The sequence below is a fragment of the Pungitius pungitius genome, chromosome 11 (genome assembly GCF_949316345.1).
Source record: "Pungitius pungitius chromosome 11, fPunPun2.1, whole genome shotgun sequence".
NCBI classification, from domain to species: domain Eukaryota; kingdom Metazoa; phylum Chordata; class Actinopteri; order Perciformes; family Gasterosteidae; genus Pungitius; species Pungitius pungitius.
In genome coordinates, this window is record NC_084910.1 from 11,992,793 (window position 1) to 12,016,048 (window position 23,256).

At 42.1% G+C, this 23,256-nt stretch overlaps 5 protein-coding genes across 6 annotated transcripts; 4 read left to right on the plus strand and 1 right to left on the minus strand.

Annotated features, from left to right (window-relative positions):
• The first annotated feature begins 614 nt into the window (after nt 1–614).
• On the plus strand, nt 615–6,159 carry rbm12bb (RNA binding motif protein 12Bb). The gene is made up of 2 exons (XM_037454371.2): nt 615–679; nt 3,838–6,159. The coding sequence occupies exon 2, from the start codon at nt 3,860–3,862 to the stop codon at nt 5,738–5,740; it is 1,881 nt and encodes a 626-aa protein (XP_037310268.2). The 5' UTR covers nt 615–679; nt 3,838–3,859; the 3' UTR covers nt 5,741–6,159.
• On the plus strand, nt 762–9,856 carry gra (granulito). Of its 2 annotated transcripts, none has more exons than XM_037454375.2 (7): nt 762–966; nt 7,662–7,744; nt 7,858–7,913; nt 8,192–8,249; nt 8,336–8,442; nt 8,544–8,602; nt 9,485–9,856. In XM_037454375.2, the coding sequence occupies exons 2-7, from the start codon at nt 7,663–7,665 to the stop codon at nt 9,510–9,512; spliced, it is 390 nt and encodes a 129-aa protein (XP_037310272.1). In that variant the 5' UTR covers nt 762–966; nt 7,662; the 3' UTR covers nt 9,513–9,856. The 2 variants fall into 2 exon arrangements, with proteins under 2 accessions (XP_037310272.1, XP_037310271.1); XM_037454374.2 differs by lacking the exon at nt 762–966 and adding an exon at nt 6,363–6,777.
• Nucleotides 9,857–9,984: 128 nt separating this feature from the next.
• Nucleotides 9,985–14,821, plus strand: upp1 (uridine phosphorylase 1). Its single transcript, XM_037454372.2, has 8 exons — nt 9,985–10,609; nt 10,900–10,944; nt 11,496–11,607; nt 11,716–11,874; nt 11,994–12,108; nt 12,702–12,911; nt 13,004–13,150; nt 13,237–14,821. Exons 2-8 carry the CDS (start codon nt 10,904–10,906, stop codon nt 13,386–13,388), a joined length of 936 nt encoding a protein of 311 aa, XP_037310269.1. The 5' UTR covers nt 9,985–10,609; nt 10,900–10,903; the 3' UTR covers nt 13,389–14,821.
• Nucleotides 14,822–15,215: 394 nt separating this feature from the next.
• stmn2a (stathmin 2a) lies at nt 15,216–19,201 on the plus strand. The gene is made up of 5 exons (XM_037454373.2): nt 15,216–15,386; nt 16,995–17,090; nt 17,248–17,420; nt 17,526–17,717; nt 17,845–19,201. The coding sequence occupies exons 1-5, from the start codon at nt 15,368–15,370 to the stop codon at nt 17,902–17,904; spliced, it is 540 nt and encodes a 179-aa protein (XP_037310270.1). The 5' UTR covers nt 15,216–15,367; the 3' UTR covers nt 17,905–19,201.
• A 439-nt stretch (nt 19,202–19,640) lies between these two features.
• On the minus strand, nt 19,641–22,860 carry LOC119198183 (hairy/enhancer-of-split related with YRPW motif protein 1-like). Its single transcript, XM_037455096.2, has 6 exons — nt 22,730–22,860; nt 22,240–22,520; nt 21,980–22,052; nt 21,778–21,861; nt 21,567–21,648; nt 19,641–21,448 (listed from the first exon to the last, which is right to left on the minus strand). The coding sequence occupies exons 2-6, from the start codon at nt 22,323–22,325 to the stop codon at nt 20,841–20,843; spliced, it is 933 nt and encodes a 310-aa protein (XP_037310993.2). The 5' UTR covers nt 22,326–22,520; nt 22,730–22,860; the 3' UTR covers nt 19,641–20,840.
• Nucleotides 22,861–23,256: the final 396 nt, after the last annotated feature.

Here is a 23,256-nt window from a genome sequence, read left to right on the forward strand (position 1 = left end):
CTTTGAAATACCTCTTTATTCAACACACTGATCCTCAGTGTCCCTTTGGCTGAGGCTGGTGTGTTCAACAACATCACATGATGTGGGAACATCGCTGGCGCGAACCTCAGAGCTCACTGCCGTTCCGATCAATCAACAACTATAGCGATTTACAGAATACAATATTAACATAGCACACGGATACACATGGACGCATCCCACTAGCTGGCAGGCAATGGAGCTTGAAGGCAGGCGCAAGGCCAAGGCTCGGTGAATTGCGAACAACTTTACTTAGTCTGAATATTAATCTATGAATGGAACCATATACACAGATAAAACTCGATTTGCTGCGTGCACAAGCTGCAAAGCAAATGGCATACTCTGATAAAATGAAAAAGTTTATTCAATGTGTGCTCCGCCGACAACAACCATGAGGAGGTCTTGTCTGTTATGAGGTTTCTCTGTAGACCTCTAAACTAAACTAAGAACTTAGAATGTTTTAGATGCTAATTTTAAATTGTCTTAAAATGTTTTTGATTATCGTAGAATCTAGTGGTATCCTACCCAGAAAATCTACAGCTGTCAGAGGGGGACGTGTAGGATACATGTATGATTAAGTTTACTCCGATAAACAGGAACCAACACAGCATGGTGTATCGTGAGGAGCGTGGGACTTGTAACTGCAAGGACGATATTGAAGGTTAGTCGCTTCGTGAAGGAAAAAATGCACTGAATGACAGGACACGCAATTGCAGATAGGCGTCAATATTGTATATGTAACGTTATAGAGCCATGATGACGTTACCTGCCCCGATACAGTAGGTGGCGACATTCGCTCATCGCGTTGGGTTAAGGACAGCCATATGCTGCTTTGAGGAAGAAAAACACCCCGATGTACTCTGAGAAGAAAGCAACCCGAAGCCAAACTCCACTGATCCGACACTTTGCTGTCTCACTTTGAATCGGGTCTCTTTGATAGTTGATTGTGTAAGTTGTCTCGTCGGTTAGGTAACAGTTAGTTATCTATAATTTGGTGTTATTTCTCAAGATCAACGTTGCATTTTCGTGGCCGCAGCTCAGTGTTGGCCTTCACGCTAAAGCTAGAGCCTTAGCTAGCTTAAAAGCTATCGGTAGCTCACGTCATATCGACGTTTGAACGCAAATTACCTGCACACTGTTCGCCACATTCCTCGATAATTAACAGTTTTGTCCCACGACGTTATATTAGTTTGAGGTTACGTAACGTTATTTGTCACCTTATTTTGACGCACTCGGATAAAATGCTAACGTCATTAATGGCAACACGCTTACTAGCAGTACAGCTAGCGTCATACGCGTTTGCGTAACGTTACTGTTTGGCCTGCGTGGCTAAGATGTGTTGGTTGGCATAAAGTGAATTAGTACATTATTGTCCAAGCCAATTAAAAAAAAATATATATATATATAACGAACTTAATTTTCTAACTGGCCATTGTTCGTTTTTCTCTGCGAGTAATGCTAACTTTTGACACGAACTAGCTAACGTTACAAAAGGCTTTTGAAAAGAAGTTTCGATCACCGTGGCAAATTGGTTAATAATTAGTTGCCTTTTTGTCATTCAGGGACGGTTTGCATTCCCCTGGAGCTTGATGGTGTTGAATCCGGTAGCTACGAGTTATACCGCGTCACAGCCCTTTATGTAATCTGAATTGCTATTTGATTTCACTTCATTAACTGTGGTCTTTTGATCATAGGCATGCAAACCAAGCAGCTTTTTGTGTCACTGGTGCTGGTAGGATTGTGTCGTCCTATGCAAAATAACTGCATGTCACTTCAAAGGTTAAAGGTTAATTCATGCAGAAGGCTTTTCACTGCATCGTGGGAAGTGTGGGCATAGTGCTCTGGTAGTCACCTCGTTTGATTGCACAAAAAAGGATTATGAAGCAGAACTGGTAAAAAGAAAACGTCATAACCCTGACCGTTGAATGGTGAAAAATTATTTGGACCCATTTATGGATGGACGACCGTTTTGGCTACGCTCCCATATTGAATGAATAGGGACTCTGAAGAGAAGACGATTACACTTTCTACACAGCAACTGCTAGAATATACTCTTATCCATTTGCGCCAGAGCACACAGAAGAGGAAATGTTGCTGAGGCGAGCAGAGCATGACTGGGGCAGGGCAATGGGGGGACATTGCCGCTGTCGGATTAACCAGAATGCCAACCTCTGGAATGAACACACTGCAGCAGTGGTGTAGATCATCTAACAATGCAATCCACAGAATTGTTTGTTCTGCCACGAATGGGATATTTTGTCAGAGCAAGGTTGCAATGTGGTCGATATGACTGGCTCTTCCTAATTTCAGTTATTTTTTGCAAATGTGCAATAGAATTGAATTGCTTGTTGGGAAATTTCAGCCAGATGCGTCCCTGGTTGCTCATGGTGAAGGCAGTTGTTGAAAATTGTAATAGAACATGTATTAATCTTTAAAAAATGTAATAATATACACATTATTATTAATGTCTGCCATTTACGGAAATTACTCGCAGCAACCAGGGAGGCATCCGTTGGAAGTCACGAGTGAACTTGTCACTCCTTTGTGATCCTTATGTAATTCTATAGAACTTGAGGCTCCAGTTGGAATATCGACTCAGACCACAAAACATGCAATAACCTCACATTTTAGCGCTGTGAGCAGTTGTAATTTAACATGTAACGCCTCCTATCTAGTCTGAATGACTGGCATATTTGGATGGCATTGGCTGGTTCTATAAGCAGATGGTATTTTAGATTTTACCATGTAAAATTGATAGTTGGGTTGACAACACTGTAATAGAAATATTTACTAAACCTAATGATGTACTTGTGGTTTTTACTTGTCGGTGCCTTTTGGCTTGTGGTCCAGTTGATTGACAGATTTGGCGCTTTTTTGGTTGTATTGTAGTTTCTGCAATGCTAAAGGTGATATTGTTCTTGCTGGATAGTAGCTGTGTTGCAAATGAAGCATTTTCTTATTCTGAAAACAATGCTCTCTCATTGTGAAGGACCCTCCATGTGCATTGAAAACATGGCTGGTCTCATGGATCATTCTGTCGGTTGAATAAGCGGAACTACTTGCTGGGGAACTTCTCGGACCTGACGTTGTGATGCGCATCACCTGGATTCTGCCCAAGTACCATAGGGAAGGATCTGAAAATGTGAAATTCTAGTCGAGGGGAGTTCTTCGTGAACTGTCACTTTTCCCGTCTAGAGGCCTACGGCCTCCTGTCTACAAATGTATCTAGCATGTTGTTTTGCCAAGTGACTTGTGGTTCTCCGATGTACTTTTACTGCTTTAGTTCAATTGCATATGATGGGTTATAATATTTCACCTACGTAGGGATTTAATAGAAGGGCTAGGCCAAAATGATTGGGCTATGATAGATTGTGTTGACTCACTGTCCTTTATCCTTTGTAAGTAGAAGTGGGATTGCATTTTTTCATGTACTGGTGGAGGCTTGGCATTGGAAAAACAAAAAAAATATCTGGAGTACCAATGAATGTGCGATGAAGCATTGAGGCTTGCTTGGAATTTGAAGGAATATAAACGAGTACAATTTGTGTTTGAATTATTGAAATCTTCTGGGTCGGGACTTTACTCTATAAGGTGGGAGCTATGGTATATGTACAATTATGTCAACTTTGCACATTTGAATTCCTTCCTGGTGAAAGTGAGTTATGTGGTCACTGATTGCACTGGTGTCCCATTCTTCTGATGTCTTTAATCTCACTGCTATTCCAGTCCAGCGGCGTTACATTGGAATGCCAGGAAGTGGGTGCTGAGCTAACAGAGCTCAGTTGGCAATAATGCTATTCTATACCCCTCTGTCTGCAGGTGCTGTTGTTTGTAAATCAGCATGGCGGTCGTCATCCGTTTACAGGGACTAAGGGTCACGGCAGGTTCTGAGGATATTCGCAAGTTCTTCACTGGCCTCAAAATTCCAAATGGAGGGGTGCATGTTATTGGTGGAGAGCGAGGAGAAGCTTTCATTATCTTTGCTTCGGATGAAGATGCAAGAAGAGCCATGACGCGGTCAGGAGGTTGCATCAAGGGGGCAACTGTTACATTGCTACTAAGTAGTAAAGCAGAGATGCAGAACATGCTGGAGAAAAGTACGACTAATGAGGGCCTGGATCAAGAGATGCGACTTGAGGAAAATGCAAGACATGCTAGAAGATCTGCCGACCCAGAGTTGGGCAGGAGATCAGTGAGCAGATCAGAATATTCTCCCCTCCACCCGAAGAGGGTGTTTCTGAAAGGAATGCCTTTCACTGTGACCGAGGAGGAAGTGCATGACTTTTTCTCTGGTTTACTTATTCGTGAAATTGTCTTATTGAAAAATGCAAATGGATCAAATAATGGGAAAGGTCTGGTCCTATTTGCTACCCCAGAGGATGCAAATGGAGCCCTGCAGAGGGATAGGGGATACATTGGCTCGAGGTACGTCGAGATATCGCCAACCACAGAAGCCGATTGGTGTCGGGTTACAGGTAAAGTGTCAATGGCCATCAACTTGCACGATAACTTTGAAAGGGAACGATCACCTGTTCGCCAGCAGAGGAATCCACTTCCTGTGAGGTCACAATCAGCTGTTGCTCGAAGTCCCGTTGCGCCGGCTACTGATGATGAATACTGCGTTTTGGTAGAAAACCTGTCATATACAGCTAAAAAAGAAGAAATAAAAAGGCTTTTTCGAAATGCAAAGCTTGAGGAAGACCAGATCCTGTACCTAATGGATGGTGATGGGAGAAAAACTAGATCCTCATTTGTGCTGTTCAAGAATCTGCGAGACTATTGTGATGCCTTATCGCCAGAAAAACGGCTGTTTTTGAACCGATGGATTTATACGCGGCCAATCTCAAGGGAGAAAATGATCGCCCTTTTGGAATCTCAGAGCACGGATCCCGGACCTCCTGGAACCTCGGAAATGTTTCATGATCAACCCCCGTCTTATGACTTGGATAAAATGTGTCTGTTTGTGTGGAACCTGCCATTTGATGTGCGGAAAGTAGAGATCATGGACTTCTTCCTTGGGTTCAATATCACGGAGGACAAGGTGTTTGTGCTGCGTGACCATGAAGGGGCTGGAGTTGGAAAGGCTTTGGTTCTCTTTGGGTCTGAGGCTCAGGCTATGAGCGCACTCTCTCTCAATGGACAAAGGTTTCTTGGGTCAGAGGTGATCCTGAAGTGCATCTCGCGTTCTGAGATGCGGCAGCTGGGTGTTGAGCCGCCACTGGTGCAAGAGCCAATTGTACAGGAGCCGATGCCGAGACAAGAGCCGTTCTCCGGCAGGAGAAGTGAGGCTCCCCACCACCCCGTCGACGCAGATTACCCTGACTTCATGATTTCTCAAGATAGTAATATACAGATGGCTAACCCACAGGCTCCCATCCATGGCGGTTCTCATTACAAGCCCCGTGGAGGAGGTCCATACACCCCACAAGACCGAGGTAATGGTGTGCCTGGTGGCTTTGGGCCTTCAATGCAGCGGTTTGACGGTCCTACCTGCGTTAAGCTACTTAATTTACCGTTTCAAATTCGAAGTGAGGAAATCTATGACTTTTGCTATGGGTTTCGTGTTATCCCTGAATCGGTCTCACTCCAGTATGACCAGAGGGGAAAATCTAAAGGCACTGCAACTGCAGTATTCGAGTCCCGTCAGGAGGCTTTGACAGCGGTTGATGAACTGAGTGGAAGACCCATAGGTCCAAGGAAGATACATCTTGTACTTGTGTAATAGAAAAACCTCTTTCATGGTACTGTATGTGCTATAGCAGTGTACTGTGGACGTTTACACAAGGATGATGAAACAAGTTTATTTAAGGGTACTAATGGTCATCTTTCTATATGATTGTTATTTTGCTCTTTGTGTGAAATTGCAGTATTTGAATGCAACTACAGCAAATATTGCTCTGTATATATAATTTTGTCTTGCTGCTTTTTAAATTTTGATTAGGCAATCTAGACTGATCATGTGTTTAGCATTCTATGCTAATCCTAAAGTGAAAGCACGACAAGTATGGATTTTTTCTGTTTGACAATAATGTTTTTTGTTTGATTCAACTACCAAGATATTGCAAAGTGTATTTCAATTGCATATTCATAAATGGAATTGTGTAAAATGTGTTAATTTTATAAAATACATACCATTTTGAATTGTCTGTTTTCTTTTTGCTTGGCCATGGTAAATGAATGGGGGGGAGAAACATACTGTTTAGTTACGAACTAAAAGGCATCAAGTTTTGGTTGTTATATATTGGTATTACGTTATACCCAGTTTACCATTTAAAAAAAAAAAGTTTGATTACAACATTGCAAAATTGTATTGATTAGTTTATTTCTAATTCTAATACAAAATAATGATTCCAGTTAAATGCACTTTCTTTGGGTCATTAATATATATGCAATAAACCTTGTTAGTGAATATTTTTGGAGAAATTAAGTACAGTTTTATGTGCCATATTGCAGCATTGCCAGCACATGTTCAATGCTAAAGCCTGCATATGTCAATGGATAAATCTCATCCACGACACAACAACACTGCAATCTCAAACAAGCCATCAGTGCTCATGGGCTGATTTACAACGTATTTCTTCTGCGGTAATGATAATGATGGTAATGTGACAACGTTGTCAACAGAGGGGTCGTCCAAGAATAATTTTATTTTGAAAAATGTCAACCGGAAGCCATCGTTTTACCTTGACTACCATGTCACTGGTGTGGTGATCACTGCAGGCAAGAACACCACGCCGAAGGAGCTGTTTAAAACTACAGGTGAATAATACATCATAAAATCAACTCTAATTGAAGTAAAATAACGATAAGCCGACAACTCATTACTTTCCGGTAATGTCGCTGACTGGAATCCTGCTTTCGTAGAGTTAAACTTTTGCATCGTTAATCAGCTGCGTTTGTCATCCCTCGCCGATAACTTTTTAACATTTTTTTTAAATTGCGTCGCTCAGGTAATTACGCAAGATTGCTTGCAGTCGTTCGTACCGGCGGTGATAAAGTAAACGGCAGTGTCTCAGGACACGTTGTCCGGCCGCTGGTCTCATTCAGTCCCCGGAGGTCTGCCATCAAGCACTGCGGTGCCCAACTGACGTTTTCAGCACGTTTTTTTCTAAACCTGCTTCTTTCATTCAAAATTAGACATAACTTTTTGAAAGAAGTTTTAAAGCCTTGCTGTTCACAGCGCTCATCAATTTAAGCTGCATACGTTTCCATTAACACACTTAAGCTAGTTGAGTTCAAGTTGATTAAGTTCCTCACTTTAACGGTTAAGCTACACGTAGCTAACCCTTTGAGGCCCCTGTTCACTGGCAACAGCCCCACATTTTATTATATTATTAGCGTAATATTAATGAACATAGCTCATAGCTCAATAAATGATCCAAAATATTGAAGAGCTAGCTAATTGGTATATTTTTGTAAACATTTAAGAACTTTATTAGGTACCTGCTGTGTCTTGGATTTAACGTTAGATCAATTAAAGGCTTTCATCTAAAAAGTAATCCCAATACATTTTCAAACTCTTGAGCGTCGGCACCCTTTTTTAAAATGTCTGACTGAAGTCCTGCAGCGCTGCTCAGTATAGGCCAGGCCCGTCCTGCACAGTGATGTAGATTTAAAGCATGTTTCAACCTCACTGACACCAGAATGGAGGTATCAAGGAGAAGGCTCTTCCAAAAACATCTGGAGCCTGCAAGACCTCTTCGCCGCTGCATCCCTTTTGCAATTGGTAAGCAATCTGCTTAATTTGTAAAACTTGTAGAAATATTAAAGTCGTCAATTTTACATTCATGACCCCCATATATAATGGCATGCATATGATGTCTGTATCTTTTTCTTCAGAGCCCAAAATACATGTTGCTACATGTGCACAGGCACTGACCGAAGAGACTCAAGAGGTAAGAAAAGGAAATTATATTTTAGGGTTGCAACATTTTCATTTAAGCATCTCCCTAAATATTTTTAAAAAAACAACAAATTGTAATATTGGTGTTGGTCAAACCAAACAGTGTTTGACAGTTTTTTGGTAATGAATGATAAACAATACCATGGATTATCACAATGTTTGATTATCTCTTTCAATCAACTAATCATTTCAGCTCATCATTTGCTTGGGAAGCACTTGATTTTGACAAATTTCAGTTTTCTAAATCTATTCAAACCTTGCACCTGATAGACAACAATTGGCATAGATGAGTTCTACAAGATTGTCAACCTCCACAAACAAAAAAAAGGTAACGCAAAGGGAATCAAAATTATATATTTAATTTCTAAATATGTGTATACGTGTATATAAAATGTGTGTGTGTGTGTGTCTTAGGCAGAATATCTTACACAAGAGATTTTTTAATTGGTCTGGCAAATTGTCCTGAGGCCCAGAAGAAACCAGAATTCTTACCAAATCACCCCATCGTCCTAACGGCAGCAGTAAGTTGGATGTTGCTAATTGGTTTCATGGTGGCATCCTCCATAAATTATAACCATAACTGCTGTTTGGATTGAATTATGTTGGCATATCATCTTAACAGAGAGACCTTGGGCATCTAAGGCTTCATGAAACGAGATGGAACGGAGAAAACGAAGACATGTGAGTTTGATGTAATGATGTAAACAACTCTAGGGCTGGACAGTATAGCCAAGAAATCATCAGGGTATTTTGTATGATATTTGTGGTATCACAGCATTGACGCAGAAAAGAACAGCTGCCACTTGAACAGCTGTTCACGATCTTTTTGATCACTGCTCGCTGGTCAACTCGCTCGCAACTGGCCAGCGAGTTAACACATGAGCGCCTTAGCTGTTGTGGCTGCTAGTGTTGCGACGAGCGGCAATACCAGAGGCTTAACAAACTTGGCAATAAATTGTTTTCTGATCTAACTTACATCAGATTTTTCAAAACCAAAAACCCTCCAAACAAACAGACGTGTGCCCTCTCCTGGGCACACGTTGTGTTGGTGCATCTCTAGTCTCTCGTTGTTCCTCCTGCATTTCTCTTTTCCGGGTTTTCATGTAGAGACGGAGTTTGCTCTTGTTTTGATAGCGGGCGAGCAGTACCCAGCATGCAGTTGGGTGGGGTCATTTACGGTTGTAGTGTGGCGTTTTACCCTGTTAAAGAGCATTACTTCTAAGTTATTAATTGTTGTTATAAAGTTGGAACCAAGACTCCCATCTTGATACAGGTAAGACAAACCGCTACGTCTGCTGTGCCCTGGGGGGATGAGGGATGAATAATATTTTGCTACCTGCCGAAGAGCAACAGTCGTTACGGCTATCCACCTGTATGACAGTGTGTCAACAATTCTTACCGTAACCGGTTTACCACCCAGCCACACACAACTCATTAACTGTTGTATCTCATTTTCTTACTGTATGCTTTATAATCAGTGTTGGGTTCAGTGTGGTATCTTAATCATATTAGTGTAAACTTTTCAATACATAACTTAGATTTCATTGTTTTCTTTTTTTTTAGGGCAGCAGAACAGCTTCATTCACCTTAAGAAATTTGAACTGGAATTCACTACCCTAAAGGTTTTTTTTGTTGTTGTGGTTTGTTTGCCGTTTGCTTTTTTTGGTTAATTTAATTACACTAAATTTTGTTTATTTATGCATGTGACTCATAACAGTTTGAGGTGATGTTGCAAGTCATAATACTTAACACCACTTAATTTGCTTAAGTAGGATTGTGTGTTTGCTTATATTTACATTTTGAAAAGAAGAATAGTTTTTAAAAAAAATACACTAAAGGCGATTTGTTAGAAACTGGTGTCGGGGGATTGACATGTAATGCATCACAGTAGAGTGTCACATGTTGGCTTCTTTCATAAAGGAATGTTTGATTCAACAGTTTTGTGTCACAATATTTCCTTACCCACATAAAATTCAAGCTTAAGACTGACTACCGTGCAGTATTCCTCAGTTCTGTGAAGTATTGTAGTGTCTTGCCTCAACTACCACCTCTTTTGAGGAAAAATACTCTATTAGAGCCACTCTAGTTACCCTGCAGCAAAGGGACCAAAATAGAGCTGAAGTGAGAGTGAATATTTGGCTTAAGGCATCAGACAAATGTTTCTTTCTGGGTGTTCAATGTGTAAATAGACAGCTTTAATTATACATCTTCAATCATTTGTATCTTACTAAATGTATTTACTGAAATGGCATGTCTAATTTTCTGAATCATCATGCAGGGCAACTGTGATTTATAAAGTCACTTACAAACAAACTGATGTTATTGAAGGTAGTTTTCAGTCATTCAGTCTGTTGCAATTGTTTTGTGCGAGCCGTCTCTGAGAACAAAAACAGCACAATTACAAGTGTTAGTTAACATTTTATTGAGATTGACAACAGTCTTCCATGTACTTGAATTCACTGTGCGGACATCAGTGCGTTTTGTGACTGCACGTCTGTTGAGCCACCTTTGTGCCGAGCCCTAGAGGTCCACGTTCAATGAATGGGCTAAGCAGGACGCTCGTGACGTAATCCGCGTCACGTCATTGTCGGCTGGAGGCTCCGGTTACGGTGACGACCACTTGACAAGGGCGAAATTAATTAAGTCAAAAACCAAGGAAGCGGCAGTCGAACAGCAACATACCAAAAGGTAATTGACTATCCCGCGTTTGTCACGTAGCTTTGTGGATTTGGTGGGTTCGTTATCCCCAACGTAAAGAATATCTCTCGCGAGCTGTCGACCACAAAGTGCTGTGTACAGCGATATCTGATTAGCAGTCTATATCCGGGTCGTTTATACTTCATAGAATGTTTCTTAATTGTGTGCGCGGTTGGACTAATTCCTCGCAACGTTTACGGTGAAGCATACCCGTCCACTTTGTTGCTTCCACGTTTGATTCTCGAGTCATTTTGACGGTACAAAGGTTTTCTTTTCTTCAGGAAAATGAATCCAAAGGACATTCCGGGGACCGAATCATGCAGCAGGTGCAAGTACACGTTAACACTGAGTTCACACCTTTAATCACGAATGGCTGAGCTTCTTTATGGACCGAGCTCAAAGGATTGACATTTTTCTAAATGATATCTTTAATCATTTTACTAACCTTAATTTTGCGGTGGAGCCACAAATGAAAAAAACACATTAACATTCTATCTATAAACCACCAAATATGTGGTTTATAACTTAAAATGGTAAATAATGTTCCTCCTTAGAGCTAATTTCACATAAATCACATTTTCTCTCTTAATACAATTCCTCATTCTTTAGATAAACTACACAAATTACTCAATTGCTTGGGTTCAACAAGCTAAGATTACATAATTATCATTATGTAGTATGAATAGTTTGAATATTTATGTTGGATATAGTTCTATGAGGTTGAAATAAATAAAAAACTGTATGATTCAATACACCACAAACTACATCTTCCAAAATGTCCATAGTTAAATCCACCATCTAAATGAAGGAATGACGTAACATGAAATGGCTATTCCATCTGACTGAGTCTGCTACTAAATCTGTTATCCCCCATAAGTTCTGTTTTTGTGCACAACCCACACCTGGAAGAAATGAACGATGACATCCTGTACCACTTTGGTTTTGGAACCAGAACTCACAACCTACCAGCTATGTTTGGCGATGTCAAAGTAATCATTTTTATGATGTAAAAATCATATTATTATATTTATATAATATACTGTTGGTATTCTGCAATAAGAACAAATCAAACACTTTGTGTGCATGTTTTCTTTCAGTTTGTGTGTGTGGGGGGCAGTCCTTGGAGAATGAAATCATTCACTGAGTACATTGCTGCCGAGCTCCGCTTGGAAGATCCCAAAGCAGAGTACCCAAACATCTGTGCTGGAACAGACCGCTATGCTATGTACAAAGTTGGCCCTGTACTCTCTGTCAGTGTACGTAAGACCTATCATGACATTCAAGTCGTAGTAACCGTAATAATCCCTCCGAGTGTGCTTCTGTTTCAAAATAAAAACAATACAATTAATAAACTCGTCTATGCTTTATCTTGCAGCATGGGATGGGAATCCCATCTATTGCCATAATGTTGCATGAGCTGATAAAGCTCCTCCATCACGCTTGTTGCACCAATGTCACAATTTTTCGCATTGGAACATCAGGTGGAATAGGTAAGCTTATTATGTCAAAACATGTTGTTTGTGTCGTGACTGACTGGTAATACATCTGAATATTCATGTGTTGGGTTAACAAGGATCGTGTCCCTGTGCTTCTAGAAATGGGATGGGTTAATTAGGTATGACAGTAAAGCTAATTTCAGTACTTGTCACCTGTTTTACCACCAGATAGTAGATAGAGCCCAAAGTCCCTTACTGGTCTCATCCAATACAACCTTTTGTGTTTTGCTGATGTTTATTTTGACCAGTTTTGAGTATGAAAGAAAACTGGTATTTACCAGCAGGGACAGTTTGTGGCTGGTAATGCTTTCACTCTGTTAATCTAATTGAATCTCATCTTGCCAATTGTGGCCAGAGAGACACCTAGCGGGAACTTCCACAGGAATGGTTCTCAGGTGACTGTCGATGTATTCAACGCAAATAACATAAAAACTGTGAAAGATGAAATAATTCAAAAATAGGAGGTTCAAGAAGTTTCATTTTAACATGAACATGTTAGCTATTTTTCTTGATATACTTTGTACGAGTCCAGTATGTTTTTTGAATACTTTCTCTTTTTCATCTCACCTGTCGTTTTTGTTGTTCAGGCCTTGAGCCCGGCACAGTTGTTGTGACCAAGCAGTCGTTGGATGCCACCTTCCTGCCCAAGTTTGAGCAGGTGATCTTGGGGAAGACGGTGGTGCGCAACACTGATCTCGACCCAAGCCTGGCCGAGGAGCTGTTACACTGCAGCAAGGAGCTGGACCAGTTTGAGACCATGGCAGGCAACACCATGTGTACACTGGATTTCTATGAAGGTAGGACTGTCTGCTGCATTGATTTGTGAATCACATCTCAGTAAATGTTCATCGTTTGCAATCTTTTCTTGTCTGCTCGGTCAATCCCCCAGGCCAAGCCCGTTTGGATGGGGCCTTCTGCTCCTACAGCGTGAAGGACAAACAAGAATACCTCAATAGAGCCAGTGAAGCAGGAGTCTGCAATATTGAAATGGAGTCATCTGTTTTTGCTGCTATGTGCAAGCTGAGTGGTCTACGAGGTAAGAAAATATACATTTCCACTGTGTAGAAGCAGAGTCATCACGTCTCTCTCTGAGTGTCTAACATTGTTTGTGTGTGCCTAAAGCGGCCGTGGTTTGCGTGACATTACTGGATCGGCTGAAAGGGGATCAACTGAACGTCTCTCCAGAGGTTCTCCACAGCTACCAGCATCGTCCCCAGATACTGGTTGGCCACTACATTAAGAAGCAGTTGAAGAAAAAAGCACTTTGTAGCTAAGTGCAACTCTTATTACATTGTTAATAAGCAGCCATCGCATTTCTTGTAAACATGATTTTCTTCTGATCAATAGCCGTATGTGTAATACCTCCAGTACTCGCTGGAGGTTGAAAATCCATACTAACTTATTTATCTTTTGTCTTAGTACATTCTATTTCTATATCTCCAAGGTTTTGCCCTCTAAGAGCTGTCCCTGTTGTGTTCACATCCCCCATGTGTGCAACCATAGTTTTACTCCATAGTAAGGTTAAGATTATAAAGAGTTTGAGCGGTATGGGGTCTGTAGAATTGGCTACTTTGTCTTCCCTGCCTTCATCCCAGCTGATCAGTGAAGGCTGATGATGATGAGGAGCCCCTCATGTAGGTTTGTCTCTGTCGACATTGTGGCCAGGTGTCCCGATGAAGTGGATCTCTCCTACTTCAGATCAGCTATTGTGGGGACCAGCCGCCCCACTAACAATGTTATCAGTGACTGTGACAACAGATGCACAACCACCCTTTACTTTTCCACTAAACAGCAGTTTCCTCTCAGTCTGCTTATTGTTCGCACTGAGCAGTTTGATTTACAAAATGGAGGCTTAACACTGCACAAACAGCAGCACGCACCGTCACTTACAAGCCATGATCTTTTCAAATTTGTATTACCGAACACAAAGAATGATCAACTGTCTCCCAGATTACTGGCCAGCAGGGATAAATCCAACATTAGCTGCTTTTTGGGGGCTACAAATATGCTCATGGAACTTGGACTTCAAAAATGTAAATAATCTTTTCAAGTCATCTTTTTTCAACTTAAAAACAATTTAAACTAGAGCTGTCATGTAGTAACATAGCACATCTTAACATTTTTAAGACTGCCTTTGTTTTATAAGTAAAGCTTCTATCCATAAAACATGAATTTAGTTAGGATTTCATGCAAGTCTATTTTAAGAAGATGCTGTAACAACAAGTACCGTTAACTGTCATCAGTGTTGAATGAAGACTGAAAAAAAAGACTGATAAATGTTTGCCCTTTTGATGGTATTGCTTATGTGTGTAATTAAGCCATATGTATTTTGGGTTGTAAAGTTGGCAGATGCAATGTGTCTAGAAGTTTCCTTCAGAACCATATACCTCTCTAAATGTCAATCAATTTTGAGAAGAAACTCCACTGTCTTAACACTATTAAATTATAATGCAATTCAATGTTCTCACTTCTTATAATCTTCATACAGTTCAACATCTTAGTTTTGCTTCAAGCAGGAGGTTTGATGCATTATGACCAACATGCTGACCCGACCTATAGAAAGTGAAGTTCCTTATGATTATCTCTATTGATTTCTATCAATCTGACACATGTCATTCCTTTTCCTAAGCTCACACCAACTCAAAAACATTTGTCTGCTGTCTTCAGATAGGCCAGCTTATATGAAGTTATAATGACAATGAACAGCCTTCTCTGTGTCACTTCAATGTAAATTTCTAAAAATACATATTGCAAATTTGCGATACACAGGTGTTGGCTGATATCTGTTAAATAACTGCTCCTGGTTCTCTTTCTGAAGTCCATCAATTTAGGCATAATAGTTCCTGTTCAAAGCAGATAATAAAATAGTCTGCAGTATTATTTGCATTTTTTATTTTGTATTGCAATATCAATTGAGACATAAACACTTTGATATTGTGATCCTATTTTCTAAATCTGGATCCAAGGAAACATAAGTTGCAAGCAACCGTTCAGAAGAACATATTGATGAATTGCTGTGTGTGGTCTTTAATAGCCAGCTTTAAGTTGGCTATGCTCACCTATTGCATGCTGGAAAAACTCTCCCTGCGCGTCATCGGACTGGAGGAGGGTCTGCCTGCGCGCTCCCGTGCGCGCCAACCTCCTGTTCGCCATCCCATCCTATCCCGGTCTATTCGCTGACTCAGTGCCTTAAGCAGCATCGCCCTCCACCTGCACAGAGCTACAGCATCCTCTGCGGAGAAATACATCAGCCATGTCCAAAACAGCAACCGGTAAGCGCGCACACAACGGCCATGGTCGAACCGACGCATGGGTGTGATGGGTTGAGTCATTTATGGCGGATCTTTTTCCGTATAAAGCTCCACTGATGTTTGCATTTGAATGATCAAAATTACACATTTAATCTGATGGTTTCTCCATCGCTAGTGCGCCTATTGTCTGAAGAGTCTTCTAACGACACCGAGAATGTCTGCTCTCGAGCCGCCGCGCATCGCACCCTCAGCTTACTGGAATGTCTCCTTCATTTTCCTCATCTGCGTCAACGACGTCGTTGGCTTCGATATATATATGTTTTACCAAATGGATAACACGCATCGGCCGGTGGCAGCTTGTATTTACTACTCGTGTTTGCTGCTACAGCGGCCCCCGACATGCAGCATAATGCAGACGGACCCCACCCAAGATGCTGAGCTGCCGACAGCACAGCTGGGAGGGCTCCATCCGTCGGCCTTCCACATTACTCAGCTACAGTCGATTGATGCATATATGTTTGAACGTCTTATTGTAATTAAAACGTCTCTCGAACGCGATTGTTAGATCGGGTCATTTATTTGTGATTTCGCCTCAAAAATCCGTGCCTCTATAGCTCTCCGTATGTCTTCAATGCCAATGAGACATCACCCGCTTGGAGTGATATGCTGCTAATTATTTCAAAACAGGAAAAGAAAAAAAAAAACGTTTAGCATCTACACAAATGCAAATCGGGCGCAAGGAGTCTTATGTTGCCACATAATAACACAGCATGGGTCTTAGTCATCTCCTCTGATGGGCAGTTATTGTTGTCGGCCATGCATTTAGCATTCGTTTCGGCTTTTTGCACAGCCTGTGAACACGTATCTGTGGTTCCTTAACGTAAATGTCTCATTTGGTCCCTCTAAAATACAGCAGTGTGTTTAGATTGCCGTCAATGTGGTGTGTGTGTGTGTGTGTTGGTGTGTGTGTGTGTGTGTGTGCGTGTGTGTGTGTGCGCGCGGTGGCGGAGATGAAGCGGAGGAGACAGGTGTGTGGCAGGGTGGGAGGCAGGCCAGCCCTGCAGCAAGGGGCCGCTCACGCACTGGCCTTTGCAGCAGAAGGCTGAGCAGCACTGACAATCTGTAGTCCTCCCTCAGCAGCCATGTGGGCACTTTGACAAATGCAGCACAGGGCATGGACTTTAAAGATAGTCATGGAGGAATTGAGGAAAGTCAACGTTGTTTAGCAGCAGCATTTTGTGTGGGCAGCACTCAGGGCAGATATACTGTATGTATTGTATGCTTCTTATTGTGAACATGTCGGCAGGAAATTAAAAATCTTAGATTGGCCGGTCTATTCTCAGAGCTAGGACAGATTACAAGAGGATATTAGGAAAGGCACATGAATCAAATGTCTCAAATAAGATCCCCAAAAAGAATTGGAGCAATTCATCCAATTAATTGTTCAACAACACAGCACATTCCTGATGTATTGGTCATTTGATGCTACTTTAGTTTCAATTGGATATTCTGTATCTCAAGTATATTTAGTATATAATTTTGGTATTGACAGGCAGACTTAGCATGTCTATTTCTTCATGAGTAACATGGAGAGACTCAGGATGCTGTGTTGTGTCTGTTTTCCCACAGCATATAAAGAGAAGATGAAGGAGCTGTCCGTCTTCTCGCTCATCTGCTCCTGTTTCTACCCAGAGGCACACAACAAGCCTGCTTGTGAGTTTGAAGGTATGGATCAATTGATATGGTTTTAGATCAAACCTTTTGCCCGCTGGAAGTATTCTCTACCCTGTAATTACAGACGTTAGCATCAGTGGCATTTTGTTGGACTGCTGTATTGTGGCATTAAACATGGACTCGTACATCATCATTGTCTGATTTACAGACATGGAGGTGAAGGCTATAAACAAGCGAGCCTCTGGCCAGGCCTTCGAGGTGATCCTCAAGCCTCTGTCTCCAGTGTCAGATGTGGCCCACAACCTGCCCACTCCCCCAAAGAGGGATATCTCCTTGGAGGACATTGAGAAGAAACTGGAAGCTGCAGAAGACCGGAGGAAGGCAGGTTTTTTTTTTTAACCTGTAGCTTCAAAGTTGGATTATATTTTAAACAATTCCAAATAAATAGTTGGTCAAACATGATTGCTTTTTGCCATGTGTCTTTAGTATCAAGAGGCCCAGGTGCTGAGGGCTTTGGCAGAAAAACGAGACCATGAGAGGGAAGTGTTGATAAAGGCCATGGAAGAGAACAGCAACTTCAGCAAGATGGCCGAGGAGAAGCTCCAGATGAAGATGGAGCAGATCAAGGAGAACCGTGAGGCCCATCTGGCAGCCATGATTGAGCGTCTGCAGGAGAAGGTGAGAAATGCAGCGACCTTAGTTTGTGTTTTCTTTTCAAATCCACCTTTGGACGGGATTAAACTGGGTTTGGGCGCCGCAGGATGATCGCTATCCCTTTGTCTCTCTGTTGTTGTTGTGTTTTCAGGAGAGACATGCAGCTTTGGTGCGCAAGAACAAAGAGCTGAGGGAAGAGCTGACAGCATGAGCCTCGCACAAGTCCTGATTTCCATGGTCCATCGATGCCCCCCCCCCCACGCCCCCTACCTTCCTCCCCCTATCCAGTCCCCCCTCCCTTCCTTGCCCTGCCCGCCCAACAGACACCCAAACCTGGAGGCCGAGAGGTTTGAGGACCTCACGACCTCATCACAACACACCACACCACCACTACTTACCACTATCAGTATTATCATTGGATACAAAAATCATTAACACTCATCTTGTGAGTTGAATTAATTTTATGTTAGACAACAAGTGAGAATACGGCTATTGTTTTGTAAATACTTTTCTTTTCTTAAAGTCTCTCTCTCTATTTCTCTGTCTCTCTATCCCTCTATCTATCACGGTAGGTGAAACACGTACAGAGATTGTATTGTACTGCGCTGTACAATTTCAAACATTGATTAACGTTTCGGTTCTTGAAATTCGACTCCGCCACCATTCTTCTTGTGAAAGCCGTCGGTGTTGTGAGTTGGCTGTAGACTGACATTTGCAGTGTTTCCTGATTGTGTCATGATGATGATGTTTCTGTGTCTTTGTAAAGAATGACAGTCGGTGTACCTACAAGACAGACTCCTCAAGATATCACCGAATCGCATCTGTATCTTTCTCATGCACACCCACTCATCCTCGACACTTGGAACTTAACAACACGCAGAACTCCACAGATGCATAACGAGTCCACCTCCTCTGAAATAAGCTTGATGATGAACTTGACAGGTCCTTTGTTGTTATTAAGAATGTCTTTGCCCAATGGAAGCAAATGTTGATACCCTTGCAGGTTCCCATTTACACTTACAACGGCATTTCACAATGACTCCATCTCAAGCCAAATCCAAAGCTCTGTTTCATACACGGTATTTTGCCATTAAGCTCTTGAATGTTATGACACCATGCTGGTACCATGCACATGGTCCTCGACATTGGGATGTGCTGTTGGTCCCACCTTATTATTGACAGTGTCACCACAAGGCATGTCTGTGTGGGTGTGTGTGTGAATGCAAATTTACCACAAGGCAGCATTAGCCTCTGCCCTCTTTAGGGGATTAGATGGATAATGGATGCAGGATGCTTTACATTCAGCCCACTGAACTAGTCTCTTTTTAATATACAGTACCACTGATATCTGCCTGCATTCTCTGCTGCTTGTGTTTCTCTGTGAAAGCTTTGCTGAATTACGATTTGAGGTTCTGTGAACATGGCATGCACCATCTAATACTTTTCTGTGCTAAAAGAGGGATAATGTAAACCGACAAATAAAAGAACCAGTTATCTACACCACCTGAGATTCACCATCTTCCCCTTGTTGATTTTTCATTCTATTTGTATACTTAAAAGTATGCTCAGGTTTGTTCATTTGAAGGATAAACTAAACGAATGAATCCTTGATCCTCCACTAGGTGGCAGTGGCAGATTTCTTTAAGCAGAGGAAACCGAGCTGGAGCCCATGACCTTATAAAAGTAGGGGCAAAGTTCCTAATATGCTGAATGCCAACAGTGGAGAAAAATCAACTTTTTTAAATTATCCTTGATTGATTTTTTTTGTTTTTATGTCTCTTCAGTAGGGGGATTGCAAAGACAGAATCTACAATGATCCAAATAATTTGTGTTCTTTGTTCTGAGAAACTATATTTGGAATTGAAATAGAGTCCTCATTTAAAAGCACCACGGTTTGCGTTATATATTAGCATTCACAACATCAAATAAGACACTTTTAAATTGACGATCATTTGAAGAGTGACAATTTTATTATATTAATAGCATGTAGCCTATAAGCCTCAGAGGAAAACTCTGTTCCTGCTGGAGGCCTGAGGTGTTGCATGGATGGAGAAAACTCTCCAAAACAGCGAACCTCTAAAGCTCGGTGTCACTCATACGTAGCAGAAACAATACAGAGGAGTTGAACAATGATTTATTGGTCCATCTGTCTATGTATGTTATTGTTACTTTTTAACCGCCTTCCTCCTAAGTCCCCATCCTGTTCACACTATTGTCTCCGTTTCAGACCAACCCGAGCTGGTGAGGTCAGGGCAACATTGTAAAGGATTTCCTCTGGCTCTTAATGATTTCCTGGGTATTCATATGGGCAACAATGCTCTCAGATTTGGTTACTTACCTGGCACACAGTATAGGAATCGCCTTGCACTCAATAACCGGGACTCTATTATCATGATTAACTTCCACAGTATTGTAACAAGAATGCACCTGTGGAATTCATGTAATTTGGGAAGATACGGTCATAATCACTTGGAGGGAGGACGTTCTGCTCATACAAATGACAGTTTACTTACAACATGGTAAAAAAAAAAAATGGTCATTATGAAAACAAACAAAAAAATGAGGAGCGTTTAGATGCCAATGCAACATAAACAAAAACTTTGGTTTGAATCCCTACTTTATACTTTACATTCAATTTATTGGTACAAAAATATTACAAATAGATACAAGAATGTAATTTTCCTATTCTCACGTGGTTAGTTTAAAAAAAATGGCAAATGTAATATGTTTATTCACTTTACGGTTTCCTTTAGTGATACCACTAAAGAAGCAGACCGGATTCAATAACTCTACATTACGTTAAATACGGACCCCCACGCCCGACAAATGCTGAAATTTCAGTACGTGGTCTACAAAAAAAATAGCTTACAGTAAAACTATTCATGGCTCATATCTGTCCTCATGCTGGAGACAGCGCATGTTAACTAAATTAGTAAACATCCAATCATTCAGAATTCCTTTCTTCAGAGTAATGACATATTGAGAAAGACCTCTCTTTCTTATTCTAAATACTTGTATAAAATCAAATCAGTTAGCTTTCTTCCTGCGTATTTCATTTCATTGCTATAAAAACAAGAGGCTGGCTTTCCTCTCTCGTCTGCGGTGCTGGACACAGCTCAGCTGCTGCCATCAGTCTAGTCGTTGGCTTCAGAAGGCCCCGATCTCCGTGCCCCATGGCCTGTAAGGCTTTGACAGGGTGGAGGAGGGGCTCACGGTGCTGAGACCTGTCGGGCACACCAGAGGGAAAGCGCCGAAGGAGAGGGGGAAGGCCGACAGCGATGACAGCGACGACAGCAGCGGCGGGGAAAGCTTGGATGTCGGCGCAGACAGACCGAGGGCCAACGAACCGTTAGGAGGCACCCTGAGGGTCTCTGTGGGGGGCATCGCACCGAGTCTCGATGTCCCAGCTGCCTCGACGGAGGGGGAGGAAGATGTGGAAGAGGCCGGGGAAGAGGAGGATAGGCCACTTTTGCTTCTGGATGCGGGTGTCCTGCCCGTAGGGCGTTGCAGGAGGAGGGGGTGGGGGAGGTGAGCAGGCACCGTCCCGTAGGCAGAGCCCCAGGCTAAGTGTTCCAGACCAGTTTGCACCTCCCTCTGAGAGGCGTAATTGCTGAGGTGGGACACCAGGCGTACACGGAGGGGGTCTGCCCCATCCCGACCCTCTATGATGCTCAGGTAGCGAGCCGTCTCGGCCAGGCACTCCCTGAAGCCCAGGCTGCGGTAATCCTTAGCAAGAGCGTGAGCCTCGAAGTAACCTGTGGGGAAAGATAGCAGAGTGGTTAGAAACTAGAACCACAGCTTATTTTTAGCATTTGGGAATTACAACAACCATTTATTCATGTCTCATTAACAGCCAAATGAATGATATGTTACCTTTGCCACCGGAGGCATGAAGCATCTTTAAATGGTCGACTGTCATTTGCAAAATTTCTGCTTTTTCCAGTTTAGCAGCTCCCTGCAGAGAAATTCAAAGGAATGTTTTCACTTTTAATGAATTTTCTTACAGTGTCCATGCAGAAAAGACGAATGCATAAGGAAATGTGCGGCTTCCCCTGCCGGGAGGACAGAAGCAGAAGCACTTTACCTGTTTCTCAAAAGCACTTGGCACCAATCTTCTCAACTCCGACAGACTATTATTGATTCGGTCACGTCTTCGTTTCTCAATAATCTGTCAATGGGTAAAAGAAACAATTGACTTCAATTTAAATCATTGGTGGGAGATAGACAATTAGATCCATCTCAACAGCAGTGTGCAACTTGGCACTAGGGATCATGAGTTCACTCACCCCTCTGCGCCTTTTTCTGGCTTGAACTTGTGTGGTTGTGGAGGGTGACATCGAGCCGTGAGAATCAAGTACACTGAAAAGTAACACAGTAATACATTCTTTTTTACAAAAACATATAGTGTTTTTTAATGAGAATTGGCAAGATAACTCATTAAAATAAACAAATAAATTCAACACATTAAACACAAGCTGAAATATATCGCAGTTTCTGGAATGAATCATAGTACACGATTCAGCGGTTATTTTAAAATTGAACGTACCCATTTTCGTCCCCACTATCTTTCTCCACCTCAACAATGTCGTCCAGGTCGCTTTCTGAGGAGCTGTAATTGTGGCTTCGCTTCATTTTGCTTCCAAGAATACAATCAATAGTACTCCTTCTCAAAAGAGAGTTCCGCTGGTGTCCTGTCAGCAGAGGGTCAGCGCAACAGTTTAAACGTGAGAGCCGCCTCCTCTGATCGTTTTCACGCCGAGGAGAGGGGGCGGGGACCAAGGAGTGATGTGGGCGGGCTTGCCAGTATTTGAGCCTGTTAAATTCGAGCTGGTATTTGAATGACGTAGACATTACAGAGAAATAAAAGGGAAGAAATAAATGAAAAGAAAACTCAGGTCTCTCACGGAACTCTAATAGAAACATTTATATTAATTTCTGAAATAATTCAAAGCAATATAAGTGTATTCAAAGCATGATTTTAAAACATACATTTTAACAGAGAGTATCGAGTCTTAGGCCTGACAACTCTGACTGACCTGTACACTCCTGCCCTCGGGTTCACAGTGTCCCTGCTGAGACCCCAGTTCATGGATAAATACGCCCCATTATAGTGGGAGCTCTCTTCTTCTTTGGTGTTGCGGAGGACACACGGCCTATTAGCAGAGTGTGTTGTTCATTGTCTCCTGTCAGCTGTGAGGTTGCAAAACAGCATTGATCAGCCGGGAGGCCCAACATTAGTCGGGTTGGCGTCGCCAGGCTCTCCTAGGAAACCCCCTCCTCCTTCTTTCCCAGTCACTGCCAACAGGTCAACTGACTGGCGCAGACGGACCTTCCCAGGGAATCATTCATCCACTGTGGGTGAAAACGGTGAACCTCGCCCCGCTGTGCACTGGGAAAGAGAAACAGACGTGTTTTTATAGGCTCAAGCTGCAACTTTAGATCTTTTGATGTTGAGGTACATTAATAAAAATATACCACGGTACAAGCAGCGAAGCAAACGGACTTCACTCTGCATTTGCATGCCGAGAGTGTGAAAATGTTGACCCCTCTAATAACGCTCGGG